Below are 17,805 nucleotides of genomic sequence, written 5' to 3'. Positions count from 1 at the left end.
GAAATAGTAAAACTCTTAGTTTTTCAGTTCTCCAAGTTCTCAGAAAGCACCAAGGCTAGATTAATAAAGTTTTGACAGTGTTGAAGTCAGATTGAACGAACAGCTGAAATGTTAAAACTGGCAAGTTCATGAGTTTCCCCAGTCCATTACTTTGTGTAATAGAACTTCAGAGGAAGCACAGAGTGAAAGATGTAGTGTTTTAAAGAACAACCAGTCCATGTATTAAACATTTGGTTTTCTTCAAACAGTGAGGATGTCAACTCTTCCCTATTTAGAAACCCTGCATGTGCCATGTGGCTGAGAGATCACATCGCTTGCACATGGAAAGGGGCAGGGTCACACATTAGGGATCAGAAGAGGGGGACAGATTTCACGGTTGCAGGAGGCAACTTTATTAAATTACTATTTCAGTTAGGGTAGCTGGATCCAGAAATAGTTCTTACTCTAGAAATTGTAGTAAAATTTGGTAGGAGTGATTTAGACATAAAAGAAGAGATGATAATATTTTTCTTATTTTTAGAGATATAATATTTTTGAAAACATTTAAGCGTAGACATGCTTTCTGAGTATTTGGAAACTGGGAAGGAAGCGATCTGGAAAACAGAAGGGTGGACAGAAGCCAAAAGAGAAGGACTGACTGAAGGTTAGCAAGTATCTTAATGTTTGAGGGCTCAACTGTAGAGACAGTTACACTTTTGCACACTGTTACTGTACAGCTATAGGGACATTACTGTTAGAATGCTGTACAGAACAACCAATGGGGAAGGGACTCCGAGGAGATCAACTGAAAATACAGCTGTTTTAGCTTTACTAGTTATATGGATGAGTGTCCTACCAATACACCTTATCCGCATACAACAGGGCCTACCCAGGCTTAGCCACTACCCATTATATCATTGCTTCACCTGTCTCCACCCCAAATCCAAAAATCAGGGTCTCCTGTAGTCTAGGTTGGCTTTAAATCATATACTAAAGATGTTCTTGAGCTCCTGGTCTACCTTTTTCTACTTCCCACGAGTTAGGATTACAGGTCTGCTCAAGTCTGCCTGGCTCCATTGCATTATTAAGAATAGAACACTGGCTAGTCCTGTTGACATGCACCTTTAATCTCAGCACTGCAGAGGCAGGCAAGTCAGGCCTCTGACCTCTGTGGGCACTTGCACTGATAGGCAAACCACCCCTTATACACACCACACTTACATATAATTACATCTAAAAGAACAGAACACTGGGAATTGCTCAAGAACACTGGGGTGCTCTCAGGTTTTCGTCCTTGGAGTTTAGTTGATTAAGTATGCATCCACCTACTGAATTACCATGTGGTTGTTAATGGAATATCTCTTAAGTGTTAAGAGATTGCTAGAATACATTAATTATCTAAAAGACTAACATTTGGAACAACAAATGTAGCCTCCTGCTTTTATTTCAAATGGAGGAAGATAGTGAGTGCTTTTATTTGGTTTTGAACAGAACAAACTAAAAAATAAATGTACTGTTGAGGAATAAGTAAATTTAAAAATAAGGAAAGCTAATAAGAGTTGTTACATGTTGGAGATATTGGGGCCAGGATAGATGGGAACAAGGATTCAAGAGTCTGTGTGGGGGGGGGGAGGGTGGGAAGGAGGGAGGGAGAGAGGGAGAGGAGAGAAAGAGAGAAAAGAGAGAATGCCCAGTTAGATGGGAACAAGGGTTCCCCCCCTCTCTCTATCTCTCTATCTCTCTCTGTCATTTCACTCTTAAATAAAATTTTGACGTCATTGTATCTTAGGTGTTATATGTTGACTAATAAAAGCTGGTGGTGTTGGCACTGAGGTAAGACAGATGTATTGATGAGGTTTTATAATTTGTGTATTTTGTAAATTAATATTGGCATTGAATTTTTTAAAATGCTTTTTATACTTTGAAAGTTTGGCATTACATTCAGCCTTTAGCTGTTACTAATGTGACATTTTATGAATTTAATACTGTCACATACTTTATTGTTTGATGTTTTGCTGTATCAGTTTTGAGGTTGCAATAAATGGTTCATTTATTCACCTAGTGAATTTGGTTGTTTGAACCTTTCTAGAAAATAAAAAATAGGAATGTGGAATAATTCTCTAGTACCATTTGAACTTTCAAAAGTGCTTACACTGGGTGGTAACTGAGCTAGACTGTCTTTTGAAGGAAATCTTTGTACAAGATGCAGTCACATCGAGTCTGTGAATTTCCTTTGCTTCCATGAAGTCAGTTGTCTTTGTTCCATTGTAGCAGTTAGCTCAGTCACTGGCTCTGTGCATGTACAAAGATGTGGCATGTAGAAGGTGGTGGTGTTTCTCTTACTTTTTGATTAAATGAAATTTGATTTTGCTTTGCTAGCCTTCCTAGGTTACTTGGTTATGTATTGGGACTATTTTGTAAAGTAAATGTGAACTTCATTGCTGCTGTTTTGTAAGATTGGATAAATACATTCTTTTTATTACTTGTCATCTAAGACCTTGTCATTTTAGTTTTCTAGATCTCCTGGAGCTTAACCAAGCTCTTCATAACCATGCCTTATCTATGAATCTTGCAATTGATTGTTTGCTAAAACCTTGCTGATAGGAATGTAGGGGAGGTATTAGAGTATTCGAGTTTCTGCTTCCACTGGCTGAAGCAGTGTGGGTGACAGAAAGAAGATCATCTCCGAATTCCTGATTTTTTTAATTTGTTTTTTCCCTGCTTTAATATTTCTGTCTATCTTGCAAATGGTAAGGTCTGAATTAAAGTTGGTATGTGTAAGGTAATTATCATAGTGTTTGGTGTTACTCAGAAAAATGGTAGGTAACCTTTGTCATCATCGAGTGATTTTTGTAAAAAGTCTATGAATGTTGACTATTTTATGTCACTGTTAGCTCACTACTAGAGTATTTAGCATATAAGCTATTGGCTCATCCTACAGAACAGATTACTGGAAATCATGCTGTGAGGAAGGATGCATGCTAGTGGACAGCGTTTACCAATGATCATTGTGTGGCAGGTTGTATACCCTTTTAATGAACTCTCTGGTGGTTTGTGCTAATAGAGGTTGTTTTCTTTTTAATGTTGCATATCCTCAACCACATTCAAATTATTGCCACAAGGGAGACACTTGGAAACAGGCAGCTATTAGATAATAGAAAATTCCACTTGTTAGTAATCTTTAATCCACAGGATTTTTATAGCAAACATTTGGGTTTTTTTCCTACTGTGCTGTACCCTGCGTACCTGCCAAAACCAGATAAATAACAGGCTCTGATGATTTTGCACCTGGTGTCATAGAAACAGTGGGAATCAAAGATTAAAGCGGCACATATGGTGATCAGGTTTCCCGGGGCAAATTGAAGCAGTGCTGTGATAGTTATTTGGAAAATCTAGGCTCAAACCTGTTTTATGAAAGTGGAGGTAACATTGATTGAGCACTTACCATGTGCCAACCTCTGTACTAAACATTTAGTGTGCTGTATTGATTCATCTTAAAAATATCCCTGGGAAATATGTGTCCTTACTAGAGATAGGGGCTCTGAGGTTTAGAAAGGTTCCAGAACTTGCCTAAGGTTGAACATTTGGTGACAGGAACAGGAGACTTTCTTAGTAATGCTGACAGTGAAGTCTGTGCATGCCTCCTCCCCCAACCCAACTTTACATCATAGCTTTGCAGGATATTTGACATCTCGTCAGTGTTGGTAGTAAAATCTTTAATATTAGACGAAATTGTGTGCTAGAAAGGGAATATGCAAATAGCTTTTTCTTTAGAAGTAATGTTCAGAGAGCAAGAAAGAACCCAGGTTGGGAATTCAGAATTTAAGATTCATATAATTGTCAGTGAGACTTTCTCACATGTAATTTATGTAATAATGTCCACAATAGCTGGACAGATGGCCACATTGGAGAACACAATCTCAATACTCTTCCATAGTTATGTTGTATTTTTCATGTGCCAGACCTCCTGCTTATCCAACCTCTTAAATTACAATCTTCCAAATGTTACAAACCTAGCTAGTAGAGATGCCGAGGTTTATATAGAAGTTCCTTGCTCTAGATGTAAAAGTTATGTTTGCTTAGGATTGCACATGTTCTGACCCGGGTATATCAGACTGAGCAATTAAATTAATCCTAAGATATTTTTTAGATGTCTTAATGGTATTTAGAATTTTTTAATCTTTAAAGCATATTAAAATGAACAAAATTTCAAAAATATTAATTGCTTCTGTCAACAGGAAAGAACTCTTCGGGTGATAATTTAGTAACATTAATTTATGTGTGGTAGTCCCTTTATAAAGTCCTAATTATGAGATTGTATGCTTAATTTCTGATATCTCACTTTGGAGAAGGACACGGTGGATACATTACTTTTGACAGGTTTGAACAGTTTTGTCTGGTATTGCCATGTGTTCTGTCAACTCTTAGTATTCAGTAGTGACAGAAATTGAAGTGTAGTTGATGTGCCGTAGACTCTGAGACTTCATAGCTAGTGAACGTGACGCTTTTTAGACTTTGTGTCAGTCGTTTTGTGATCATTCTCATGAGGGTCTAAGATGTATATGATGCAGTGGAAAGAAGTGACAATTGAGAACTCCGGGAGCTGCGAGCATGGATGGGCATCAGCATGGAAGCTAGGAGAAAGCAACTTGGTGTGCTCTGTGAATCTGCAGTTTGTTTCCACCAAGGTGTTACTCTCCAGTGTATGCCATGTGTACCACACATATTCCCTCCAACAAACTGATGGCTGTGCTGGTTGGTTTGAAAGCACCTAGGAAAACCAAACACAGACTACAGTTTCTGGACAGGACTGAAACTGGAACTTGCTTTGTAGACCAGGCTAGCCTCCGACTTAGAGATCTCAGAGATTCCTTTGTGTCTGCCTTGACAGTGCTGGGATTAAAGTTGTGTGCTATTATGCCTGGCCCTAAACATATATATATGTTGTTTAAAGGGTTTTGGTGGTAGGTGAGGGTATTGGACAAAAAGCAGACTTTACTCTTTCTTCTGACCACATGACACTGGCCAGAAACACAGTTAAGTATCTCTCCAACTCCCAGAAGTACTGCCAGACACATTGTCAGGGGACATGAAAGAGTAAATAGCTTCAGGCTTCTTCTGCAATTAGAACAGTTACTGCATAATAAGCAGGTGCCAGAGTTGAGATTTTGTGACCAAAAAGGTTTAAAACTGCTTCTGTGGGAATGGCAGTGGCAGTGGACATGAGCCCTCCCCAGTGGGGTGCTGTGTACTCTCTGCCTCCCAGAGAGTAAAGTTAGTGAACTCAGCCTACTGACCTGCAGGGCTTTCTGCCATGCTTTCTCTTCTATTAAAAACTCCATTTCAGTAGTTGTTTGAATAGGAAAGGTTTGTTATAAACCAGTGTTGAATGAAATTGGCTAATGAAGAAGTGTTCATTGTTCCATGAGACATCTAGCTTTTGAGAGGGGCCATTTCTCAGTGGGAAATAGTAGTGCATACTTGGGTACTGTGGCAGGTTGGGTCAGGGGTCCCCAGTACAGGGACCTAAAGGAATAATTGCAGTGCATATATAGGTAAGTCAGAGTTGACTGTGGACAAGATAGTGTTCTGTTTTAAAAAATCATATGTGTGTATCTGTTCCTTATCATTATGAGATATTTTTCAAACCAAAGATAACAAATTATTATTACCTGTGAGCTCCTTGTTCTCAGATGCTCAGAGAATGTATTAAAAGTATGGGGATTACATATGCAGTGTGGCTGGTCCTAGACCTCTCCACCTAGACCTTGCATGAGGCTCCTTGAGAGTCTAGAAGACTTGGGGAAATACATTGAGTGAAAAGCTGTGTTCTCTTGTCTATGGTCTCTTGTCTTGGCATCATAGGCAAATCATGCTTCAGCATGATTTGTCAGAAATGGTTGAAAGTGCTTCATTGACACTTCAAATCTTCATAATTTAAAGCTTTTGTTACTTATTAGTATACCATTAGCGACACTATTCACATTTAATATTTTCAACCTGGTTTCTCACCTTAGCTTTCCTCTTTCTGCTAGGTGACATTTGATTTTGAGTGTCCCACATGATTCCTTCGACATTTCATGTAGATTGTCTAGAGAACTGTGTTTGATACTGGCCGACACATGGCCTTTCTCTCTCTCTCTCTCTCTCTCTCTCTCTCTCTCTCTCTCTCTCTCTCTCTCTCTCTCTCTCTCTCTCTCTCTCTCTCTCTCTCTCTCTCTCCCTCTCCCTCTCTCCCTCCCCCTTCCTCTCCCCTCCCCTCCCCCTCCCCCTCCCTCTCTCTGCCTGGCAGCAACGTTCATTGAGGGTGGGAGGGTTCAGTCCTTCTTGGCCGCTGCCTTCCGCATGGCCATCAGCATGTTGCTCAGCTCCTTCTGCCTCCTCTTGGAGTGGATTTGAGTGCCCACACTCTTCCTGATGAGTGCGCACTTGTCCTTGGACACCTTGAGCAGCTCCATGGCGCAAAGCCGCACACCTTCCGGATCATGTCTCACTGAACTTGGTGTGCTTGGTGAGGCGCCTGCGGCACCAGCTGTGCCTCCCGCTTGCTGAGGTTCTTCGTCATCTTGTGGCCCTTGTTGAGGCCCACAGCCATGGGATAGTGCAGGGCCATGGCTGCTGCTCTCCTATGGCACCCTCGACAGGAAGTGACACATGGCCTTTCTAAAGTAGTTTTTATTGATTATATGAGAACAAGATGCTAAAACTTTCAATTTTTTCTTTTAAAGGAATAGTTCATGTTCCCTGTGACCTCGTTTTCCATGCACCACTAGAGAGTGTGGCATTTTAAACTAGATCACATTTTTATAAGACAGTTCCATTATTAGTACTGCTCACAGGCATTGTGCTACTTATATTGGTTACCAAGAGACTAAAAGCCACTTAGGCAGTTACCTCTTGTGGATCTCATCACTAGAATTTAGTTTTTAAAATGCAATCTCTTTCTCTTTTCCTTTTTGATAGTGCTGGGAACTGACTAAATTGTAATTTGATCTTTGATTGACATAATAGATTAAAAAGCCTCATGCCATTGTTCTGTCTAGACTCCGGTTTTATGTTGAGGGATTTATTTAAGCTTTCCTCATTGTTTTTATCATTACTAACTCACTAAAGATTTTATGGCTTCTTGGAATGGTTGGCATATAATAAATTATAAATATTTAATGACCAACTTTGATAAGGTTCTACATAGATACTTGCTACAAAACCATCTTCACAGTGTGGATGGTGAATATGCCTACCCTTATGTATCTGTCTGGGTCACTTGGTCCTCCCCCACTGACTGTAGCTCCCCAGCCTCATGTTTAGGTCAGAACAGACCTCACAGTGTGGCATTGCTGACACATGTCCTTTTAGTTCCAGTTCAGACATCATAAGAGACCTTCTGGAAGAAGAGGAAGCCTGGGAAGCGTCTCACAGGTGAGTTCTCACAGTCAGCAAGTGCGTGAGCTTGAGTCTGAGCGATGAGAATACTGTGCAGCTGATTCTATACAAGACATGTGTGCTTTCTGATGGTTAGAAGAGACTCAACCAGGTGGAAAGCAAAGATTGTGCTGTGTTTCTTGTCTGTGTAGTTTCACTGTGGAACTGGAGTCCTGGTACAGTAACTAGTTACTTGTAGATCTTGTTTCTGTGGCCACAATAATTTTTGGACAGTATGGTAACTTGCTAAGCACAGGCTCAGAGTAAATAAAGAAATACTCTCCTCGTGTCTGAGGTGAATTTCTCCTTCTGCCTCCTTCCTACCCCCTTGTCTGGGGTCACCTCCCTTTATCCTTCTTTCTCTCACACAGGCAGCCTCTCCCTTCTTAGCTGGGTCTTTCTCAATTTGTTCTCGGTGTGCAGTGGCAGCCTCTGCAGCCACAGATGAGCCTCCTTCTCGCTTCCTTAGTAGTGATGTCATCTTGCAGTTTCTGTTTCTTAATCTTCCATTTCCAGCCTCCATACAGCTAAATCCAGAGGTCATTTTCAGAATTCACTTCCCCTACCCCATCAATAGTGCTTTATACTAAGCAGGAAGATCAGAAGTTCAAGGTCATCCTCAGCTTTGTATCAAGTTTGATGCCAGCCTGTGATACATGAGACGTTGTGTTCAAAATAAAAAATAATGATGGTGATGATGACGTTTTAAGATAAGTAGACAAATTCTGAGTGGATTAAAATGCTACAGTAGAAGATATCTGGATAACACCAAAGAAGACAGAGATGGTGGAATAGAGAAACGACAACAAAAAAGTGGCACACAAATTCTGCTTAATGAATGATTGTAGGATTGGGTTATATCAGAATATAGACCCTGCAGAATGGATTGGAAAAAAAAGATGTACTGTGTCCTGTGCTTTGTATACAAAGGACAAAGTTTTGATTTCAAGACACCAATACTCTGAAAGCAAAAGAACAATGCTAACACTGTAGTGTGCTTCTCAGACTGCCTGCTTCAGACTGTGCAGCCTCAGACTGCCATGAGCTTCTGTCTCTTCCTGCCTTGTATTCCTCTCTCCGCCTAGCCATACCTCTTGCTGTCTCCACCTCCTTAGTGCTGGGATTAAACCCATGTCACGCCAAGTGCTGAGATTACCTTTGTCTGAGTTCTGTTTCTCTTTTAGACTGGATCAATTTCTTGTAGGCCAGGCTGGCCTTGAACCAACAGAGATCCCTCTGCCTTTGTCTCCTGAGTGCTGGGATTAGAGATGTGTGCCACCACTGCCTGGCCTCTATGACTAACTGGTGTGACTGCTGGGATTAAAGGTCTGTGCCATCACTGCCATACTAATCTGCTAGCTTTACACTCTGCTCTCAGGCAAGCTTTATTTGTTAGATCATAAATAAAGTATCACCACATAACATAATGATAGTGTTGACAAGATAGACTTGAAGGTAAAACATGTAACAGAGTCAAAGACATTTATAAGGCTTGGAAAGGTCCATCTATCAAGAAGACAAAATGATTGAGAACATATATAAATGTAACAAAAGTCCCAGAGTACATGAAGCAAAAGATGGAATGGAAAGCTACCATCAGGCAACAAGGAGTAAAATTTCACACACCCCCAAAAAAAGAAAACCATTGCCACAGACACTGACTCATTTTCCTCACAGCCCTTTGTGGATAGAGGGCCACACAGGTTACAGGGGGTTGCATGCCGATGGTGCACCACTCACCAATGGCCTCTCCTTCCTCAGAGAATAATTTCCTAAAGCAAAGAATGTGGGAATCCTCTGGCATGTGCGTCTTTCATGTTCTCCAGGCACTAGCCCATCTGGGCTCTTTTAAAGTGCTATGTCAGGAAGTGTTCAGACCTACTAAAACGCCGACCTTCTGGGGTCTCATTCTCATCTTTTCTGTATTTATTTGTCTTTTTGTTTTTCTTGGTGCTATTTCTCAAAGTACAGCTTTTAATTTTGATGAAATGTATTATGCCTATTTTAATTACTTTTGTCCTACCAGGAAACTTCTCCTAATCCAAAATAACCAAGATTTTTCTTTTATAGCTTAAAAGTATTAGGTTTTACATTAAAGGTTTGTAAGGTACATTTTTATATGTGACAAGGTTTGGCGATGACTGGTTCCGTGGTTGTTTGTTTGTTTTCTTTTGCAGAAGGCTTTTCCAGTAGCATTAGGTATTGAAGAGATGACCCATATCTATTTCATATGTGTGCATAGATTTGTTTCTGGAATCACTCTTGTATTTATTGATGATTTAGATGTCGTTTTAACACTTTGTAATTGGTGTTTGATAATGCTTTATATCTGGTAATGTAAGACTTCTTTTTTAATAAATGTAATGGTTTATATTAGGGTTCATTTGTTGTGTGGTATTACTTTTGATAAATGTGTAAGGTGACAGAGGAAGGGATAAAATGTTTCTTGGTAGTGTAGCTACTATGGCCTGGTGTAAAGCTGAGATGATCCTTGGGCCAAACTGACTGTACTCTTTTGTATGTCATTTCCATTTGACATGTAGGTTCTGCTGAGCTCTTCTGGTCTTTGAATCTATGATAACCTACTGCCTACTGCAAAATGGGACTATCCTGGTAGAGAGTGGACTGTTGCATCATGTACTAGGTGGCTTAAATAATAGAAATGCATTTTCCCATAGCTCTAGAGGCTGGAAGTCCAGGATTAAGGTGTTGACAGAATTAATCATTGAATACTACTGTCTTCAGAAGGATATCTTTTCTTTGTTGGATATTTTCTGGTTAATGATTTTAAAAATGGTGTTGGGGTTATGCTGTTTCAAAAACTCAGAATTCTAGGACCAGCAGGATGACTCAGTGGATAAAAATGCTTGAAGCTAAGCCTGATAACCTGAGTTGGATACCCCAGGCTCCTGTGAATCATCCTTGTACACAATTCCCTCCCTCCCTCCCCTCCCACCCATCCCTCCCTCCCCTCTCATCCCTCCCTTCCCATCCCTCCCCTCCCTCTCCAAACAGCATCCCTGGATTGACTGTTTTGGTATACCTTACTCTGGGTGAGAGTTTGGCTAAGTTTTATTGGGTTGCTGTAGCCCTAGGTTGGCAAATGCTGGGCCATAAACCAAATCTGTCCACTGTCTGATTTTGTTATAAAGTTTTATTAGAAATAGCCATACATTCCTTTGCCTGTTAGTTCACATTGCTTCTTTGTTTCATGTTACAGCAGAGTCAGGTAGTTGTAGCAGAGTTGGTAAAGTCCAAGACCATTATAGAAAATTTGCTAGCCCTTCTAAATCAGAAGAATCTAAACCATTTGGTTGGGCACATTATTGGTTGAGAAGCCCTACCTTGACACACCCTGGAAAAGTGTGGAGCATAAAGAGTCTCTAAGTTTTATAAAAGTGTCCTTATCCCTCTTGCATCTGATCCTTCTGAGTAAAAAGGCTGAATGAATGTGGGATATCATTTAAACAGGTGACATTCTAACTAGCTTTTGTAGAGGGAAGGAGTACTATAACATTGACATCTGAACAGAGGAATTTCTAGGCTTTGGAAGTTGTAGACAGACACTGGTGAACTCTGAGGTTCAGAGCAATCTGTGGAAGACTCTTCACACTGGAAAAATGTCATTGTGAGATTCTCCCAATGGCTGCAAGTGCCTTAAGTTTTCCTGTCTGCTGTCCTCTATCAGATGACTTGGAACATAATTTGACCTTCAGCATAGCCTTCTTGTGAACTGTTCAACAGACCTTGCCCTTTCTCACACAGAACGAGGTTGTTACCTACAGATGTCTTTGGTTTCTCTGTTCTCATATTGTTGCTCCGTTGTCCCACCCTGCTGGTGGCATGTGCAGATGAGATGGGTTATATTGGCAGTCTCTTCAAAAGCCAGGGGTGAATTCAGTTATCTGAGCTGAGTAAGAAATATCAAGATAGATGTTTACTAACTGACCAGACAGTCTCTTAGGAAGTATAGTCAAGTACCTCACTTGATGCTGATGCCATTTCTGGGAAACCAACAGTTATGAGTACTACTTTCTTTCCAGGAGCACTATTGTGGGGAGCACCCCTGACTATGCTGCTTGTATGGAAGCCAGGTATTAATTTTTCCTTCCTCTCAGAAACGTGACTAACACACAAGTGATGATCATTATCAATTTTTAAGAATTCAAAGAAACACCACTGGTGGGTTATGAAGCCCTCAAACACCTGTGGAGAGCCCTCCAGCTAGAAGCTGCCTTTTGTTTACCTGGGGAAGGCTGTGAGTTGTGGTATGTACATACCCTGCTAGTCCTACAGTAAGAACCATCCAATTGTCTGTCCTTGACTTTACCTGAGGTGACTGATTGCCTCTGGAAGGTATTTACAAGTGCCTTGAGTCACTGCCAAGATTCTATGTGGCTTTCTAAGGTAGCCACTGAAGGTTTATAGAATTGTTCTGCTTGCTGGGTCTGGAGTCCTGGCCTCATACTTGGGTTTACTATTGCAAATTCACCTCATTCTCCTGCTAGTACTTTTAATTAAACACTCTATGTAACAAATAGAATGAATTAATGCCAATTCCTGTTAGTTGGTCACAATGGCTGATGAAGTGGTATATACTTCAGTTTGCTAGAAGTCACTCTAGTGTAGAAACAGGATCGGTATTGATGGGAGACATGTGTCTAAGAGTTTTGCTTTTCTGTTTGTTCTGAAAACCCAGGCAGTGACTGCTCTTGGTAAACATGCTTTATCTATGTATTTGGGTGTTTGTATAGTAAGTAACATTGTAAGACTCCCTGTCCAGAAACAGACAAAGTACTGACCATTAAAAAGAGTTTTCCGACATGAGCTGCTTTGCCCCTATTGAGTTATCTGGCCTCTCTGTGTCACCCTGTGGGAACTGGGTCTTGAGAAGTTCAGATGCCTGTCTTCTGGCTCTGCCCATGTTGTGAAAAGCAAAAAGACCCTAATGTCTTTTCCTTCCCTTTCCTCCTATCTGACCCCAGCTTTGATCAATAGGCAATGACATGTGATTTCAGTTTATGTCAAATATTGGCTTATTGTTTTACCTTTGTTGTTGTTGTTTGTTTGTTTGTTTGAGACAGGGTTTCTCTGTATTGCTCTGGAGCCTATCCTGGAACTTGCTCTGTAGACCAGGCTGGCTTCAAATCAGAGAGATTCGCCTGCCTTGCCTCCTGAGTGCTGGGATTAAAGGCATGTTCCACCAATACCTAGCTTTTTACGTTTGTTTTTAAATAGTGCTTGTCCTGGGTTTTGTGACATGCATATTTATCACAGTGAGCCTTTACATATGTTCCTTGATGTATGAGAACCTATTCATTTTTCCTGTTCGTGGTCCTGCTGTCATATATTTACTTCTGTGCATGTTAAATGGGTCCAGATTTATAGCTGGTGATCGTGCTTGTTTGATGTAAAAAGCTTCCTTTCATATTTCTTATGTATTTCTTAAATGTATTAGCTATCAGTTCTCTTAGCTTTTGTCTGAGATGTCTTTCCTTAGCTTTCATGTTTAAAGGATGTTTTACTGGGGGTGGATTCTGGGCTGACAGTTTTTCCTCTAGCTCTTTCAAGTTACTTCTGAATCACCGTGAGGCCTGTCTGATTCCTTCTGAGAAGCCTGCTGTAAATCTTTTTCCTCTATGGAATGTTCCTTTTTCTTTGCTTGACTCCAGAGGTTTTTCAATACTTTGAATATATAACTAGGTGCTTTCTGTTTGTTGTTTGTTAATGGGGGTGGGTTGACCACCTTTAGTCCTTGATGTCTTTAATTATGCTTAGGAAACTCACAGCTATGTAATTCATTTCCCACGGTTATTTCTTCTACAGGGAGTCTAGTCATGCATGCATGCACACACATACACACACACTTTTTTCTGTGTTTCTATTTGGATTTCTAAAAAAGATTTTATTTATATGTACTTGTGTATGTATGAGAGAGAGAGAGAGAGAGACTGTGTGTGTGTGTTGTGCCTGTGTAGAGAGAGACTGTGTGTGTGTGTGTGTTGTGCCTGTGTAGAGAGAGACTGTGTGTGTGTGTGTGTGTGTGTGTGTGTGTGTGTGTGTGTGTGTTGTGCCTGTGTAGGAGCAAATGAAAAGGGCATTGAATCCCCTGGACCTGGAGTTAAAGATGGTTAAGAGCTACCTTGCTCTGGAGCAAGCACTCTTAACCACACCAAGCAGCCGTCTCTCCAGCCCTCGGTTAGGATTTTTTTTGTTGGCACATCTGAGTCGTTTATCAGTTCTCTATACCTTACACTTGATAGTCCTTTGAAGAAATATTTCCTCTCTGTTGCCTTAGAACTGCCCCAGGATTTCCATCTGATTTGTTCATGTCATCTCCATGTCTGCTGAAATTCTCTGGATGTTTCCTACCCTTTTTATTAGAGCCCTTGATGTATCGGTCATGATTATTTTGAAGTTCCATGGTCTGGTGGGTTCAGTATGAGGGCTGCCTCTGCATCAGCTGCTTTGTGTGTGGTAGTGAGGGTCTCTTTTCTTGTTTCTTTTGTATCTTCATTTTAGCTCAAGACTGAACATATTGTGTAGGATACCAGAGGCTGAGCTAAACAGTGTTTGCACCTAGAGAAGAGTTTACTGTGTGGTCATTTATAATGATATTCGATGCTATATATGGAAAACAATATATTTATTTACCAGAGAGAGAGAGAGAGAGAGAGGGTCACACAGACCAGGAGTTAGAAGCGTGGCTGGCTTCCAGGAGAAAAGGGAGGTTCCTTTTTCTTTCACTTCCTTTTATATCTACCTGTGTCAGCTTACATGTCTCCGCCCTCATGGGCGGATTGCTTTGTGGGGTTCACCCCTACAGTCATTAATTTGGGGAGTTGAGTCAGGAGATTCCAGAGTTGGCCTTGTTGGATTCTAGTGGTTGTTCTGGCTGCCGTGGCCTGGAATGAGGCTTGCAAGTGCATGTAGACTCATGTGTTCGTCTCATGCTGCTACCTTGTGCTTGAGAATTCATGCTGGCCTGGCCTAAGTTGGTTGCTTCAGGTCAGTTAGAGCTGCACAGTAAGACTCTATCTCAACAAAACAAACAACACCACAACAAGAATTCATGGTGAAAATGTTTGAGACCTCGGGTTTGATTACCAACATCAAAATAGACAAAACAAAGAAAGAAAAAGAAAAAGATTCTTGAGAAATTTCATTGATTACACAGCAGCTTTCTCTCTCTTTCATTATCTGATGCTCTGCCCAAGGTGAGGGAATTTGTGTGAGGGACTTGTTTTTTCTTTGGGTTTCTTTGGGTTTTGTGTGTGTGAGAGGGAGGGATACAGAGGGAGGGAGATAGACAGAGAGAGACAGGACTCCTCAGTGGCCGGGAGCTCACTAGGTAAGTTAGGTCAGCTGTCAGTGAACTTCAGCCAAGGGATCTAGCCATCTATCTGCCTTCCCAGTACTGGGGTTACAAGCACAGGCCATTGTGCTTGAATTTTTAATGTGGCTCTTAGTTAGGGTTTCTACTGCTGTGAAGAGACACCATGACCATGGCTATTCTTATAAAAGAACTCATTTAATTGGGGCTTGCTTACAGTTTCAGAAGTTTAATCTGCTATGGCTAGAAGCATGGCAGCACTCAAGTAGATTTGGTGCTGGAGAAGTAGCTGAGAGTTCTCCATCCAGATCTGGTAGAAACAGAAAGAGAGCAACACTGGGCCTGCCTTAGGCTTTTGAAACCTCTAAGCCCCCTCCCAAGTGGCACATGTCCTCTAGCAAGGCCATACCTACTCAAAGAAGTCAACACCCTCAATCCTTCTCAAGTAGTGCCACTACCTGAGACTTGGCATTCAAATATATGAGACTGTGGAGACCATTCTTATTCAAACCATCACAAGACAAGATTTTAGTGGCTGAGCGGTCTCCCCAGCTCTGTTTGTTGAGACCAGTCGTGCCTACTTCCAGGATGGCCTGAAACTCAGAATGTAGACCAGGCTATCCTCAAAACCAGTTCTTTCTTCCATTGCCTCCTGAGTGTTGGGATTGCAGGTTTACCACTGTAGGTAGCTGTTCAAAAGCTACTGGATTTTGATTCAAGGGAAAGAGTCTTTCTTTGGTCTTTGAAAATTCATTGTTCTCATACTTATAAAATGGGAATGATAATTATAGTGATAATGCTAACTGGAAGAGGGGACAGTTGAAGGTTTTGGTGAAATCATGCATGTGAGAATACTTAGTACACAGGAAAACCCATGAAACAATGACTATTGTTTTCTAATATGTCATTTCTTTTTTTCTTGTTTTCAGAAATGATCAGAATAGAGAAATAAACCCTCAACAGAATCACCGCACTAGAGCCACTGAAAGTGCTGAGGTTGAACCAAGAAACAAGCGGAATAGGAACTAGTATGGGCTTTCCTCAGCTTTTCCATACGGTGACCAGAATATGGTTTTTTTTTATTGCCATGTGTGATTTCATATTTAGAAATAGCCAGGGGAGATGTTTAACATTAAATGTAGTAATTTATTTTCATTCTTCTTTGCCTTTCTAGAAAAAAAAGTTATGAAATGACCCTTGACCCTTCTTGTTCAGTTGCTTCCTTCCTCTGAGATGTTTCTCCCCTAAAAACACATTGACCAGCTTTGCCCAACACACTCATTCCTTAGCAGGGGTGTTTGCCTCGGCTTAACTTCTCTATTTCAGGATATTTTAAAGTCATTTTTCACTTTTTTTCATTGGGGAACCAACCCCAGCAACAACTTCTTTATGTCCTCTTGATAGTAACAAGCTGGTAAGAATATACACGCTTTTGTCATAGTTTACTCTCTTCGTATAAGTGCCTGATGCCAGGCCACCAGCAGTTACTGGTTAGTACCTAAGTTAAATGTTTTTGGTTGTTAGATATTCCTATGTTTTACAAATAGAGTAGGTTTATGGTATAAAGTCACAAAGTTGGTTTTATAATTTTTGAAAAGTCAGGAAAGTAAGTATTGTAACAGTCACAATAACCCTGAAGCATATGTATGTGCTTCTGAAATGTCATTTAAAAATTATTCCTGTTAGTATTTTTCCACTGGGGTCAGGCAGATCTCTAACACTTTGAATCCCAGGTGTTAAACAAATAAAAAATGAAATAAATGAATTTTGTCAATGATTACACAGTTTGTAATTTCCTTGAAATAGTGTCTTGATAGTATTTGAATAAAGGCTATGAATATTTATTTTGCATTTGTCATAAAATTTGTTATTGTGTGCAAAACGCCTTCTATTCCCAGTTTTCCCCTGCCTTTGTTTGTCATTTCAGGTCTAGCCTGTCCCCTGTCGACCCCTCAGCCGCTGCCCAGCCCAGACACACAAGCTTTCATACAGAGCAGCACATATGGCTGGGTTACAGCAATGAGTCTGTTGCTTGGGAAACCATTTGTGGCTTCCCCTTTGCATAGAACATCTCTGTGGACACTGACTTTTTGCTGTGCTTTGAGGCTTCTGACAATGTATATGTGTGTTTGCGGGCGGGGTCCTCATTATAGCAAGAGTTGAATGTTTTCACACTGGCACTGCCATTGATGTACCTTCTGAGTTCCCTGCGTGTGGGAAATTAAGGCCAGAACCACTCACTGAATCTATTGGTAGGTTTGCTGTGAGATAAATGAGCAGAGGTTAACACTGACATTACATTTATATTGCTGGGTTACCAGGATTAGGCTATGTAAAGAGAAGCTTTCTCTTTGAGAGAAGCCTTCCCGCCAGCCTGGTTCTAGAGCCGCATCAGTCCCAAATAAACACACAAGACGCTGTATTAATTATGAAGCTGTTGGCCTTGCTTGTTTCTTACTGGCTAGCTCTGACTTAAGTAATTACCCCATAATTGTTAATCTAAGTATGTCTCTTACCGGAGAAGTTCCGGGCTTCCTACCCCATGGTGTTACATCTCGACTCTCCCGTGTTTCTCCTTCCCAGAGTTCTCCTGAACTCCTAGTCCCACCTATCTAGATTCCTATTGGCCAGCAGTGCTTTATTGACAAATAACAGGACTTCCCCAACAAGGCTATAGTGAAAGCCATGTTTCATTTAAAATGACATAATCAGGCTGGGTGGTGGTGGCACACGCCTTTAATACCAGCACTTGGGAGGCAGAGGCAGGCGGATCTCAGGGAGTTCAAGACCAGCCTGGTATACAAGAGCGAGTTCCAGGACAGCCTCTAAAGCCACAGAGAAACCCTGTCTGGAGAAATCCTGTCTCGAAAAACCCAAAATTAAGAAAAAAAAAAAAAAAAAAGAAGAAGACATAATCTGCCATACATTAAATTGGAAGCAATTGCTGTTAATATTTGCAGCAAAAGCAGTTTGCAAAGGAGAGGTGAAACACAAGCTGGGAAACCAGGCACATGGATTCAGATAGTAACCTATCAGTCACTGTACTGAATACTTGGAACGTAATGATGGCC

General features: G+C 40.9%; 1 protein-coding gene and 1 pseudogene across 5 annotated transcripts in view; one reads left to right on the top strand and one right to left on the bottom strand.

Annotated features, from left to right (window-relative positions):
• The window catches only part of Rad18 (RAD18 E3 ubiquitin protein ligase), an 81,502-nt gene extending 64,924 nt beyond the window's left edge, over positions 1-16,578 (top strand). For 3 of the 5 annotated variants that reach the window (XM_040738332.1, XM_040738328.1, XM_040738333.1), the window contains 3 exons: positions 7,336-7,398; positions 11,445-11,495; positions 15,664-16,578. In XM_040738332.1, the coding sequence (XP_040594266.1) occupies positions 7,336-7,398; positions 11,445-11,495; positions 15,664-15,763 (214 nt within the window). In that variant the 3' untranslated portion in view covers positions 15,764-16,578. The remainder of the gene's footprint in view (positions 1-7,335; positions 7,399-11,444; positions 11,496-15,663) is intronic. The other 2 variants (XM_040738329.1, XM_040738330.1) reach the window with 2 other exon arrangements.
• Positions 6,251-6,671, bottom strand: LOC101833563 (annotated as a pseudogene).
• Positions 16,579-17,805: the final 1,227 nt, after the last annotated feature.

The sequence above is a fragment of the Mesocricetus auratus genome, unplaced genomic scaffold, assembly GCF_017639785.1.
Source record: "Mesocricetus auratus isolate SY011 unplaced genomic scaffold, BCM_Maur_2.0 Super-Scaffold_100676, whole genome shotgun sequence".
Taxonomy (NCBI): domain Eukaryota; kingdom Metazoa; phylum Chordata; class Mammalia; order Rodentia; family Cricetidae; genus Mesocricetus; species Mesocricetus auratus.
The sequence above is the reverse complement of the archived record's forward strand: the minus strand, read 5'-3'. Positions and strand labels throughout refer to the sequence as shown.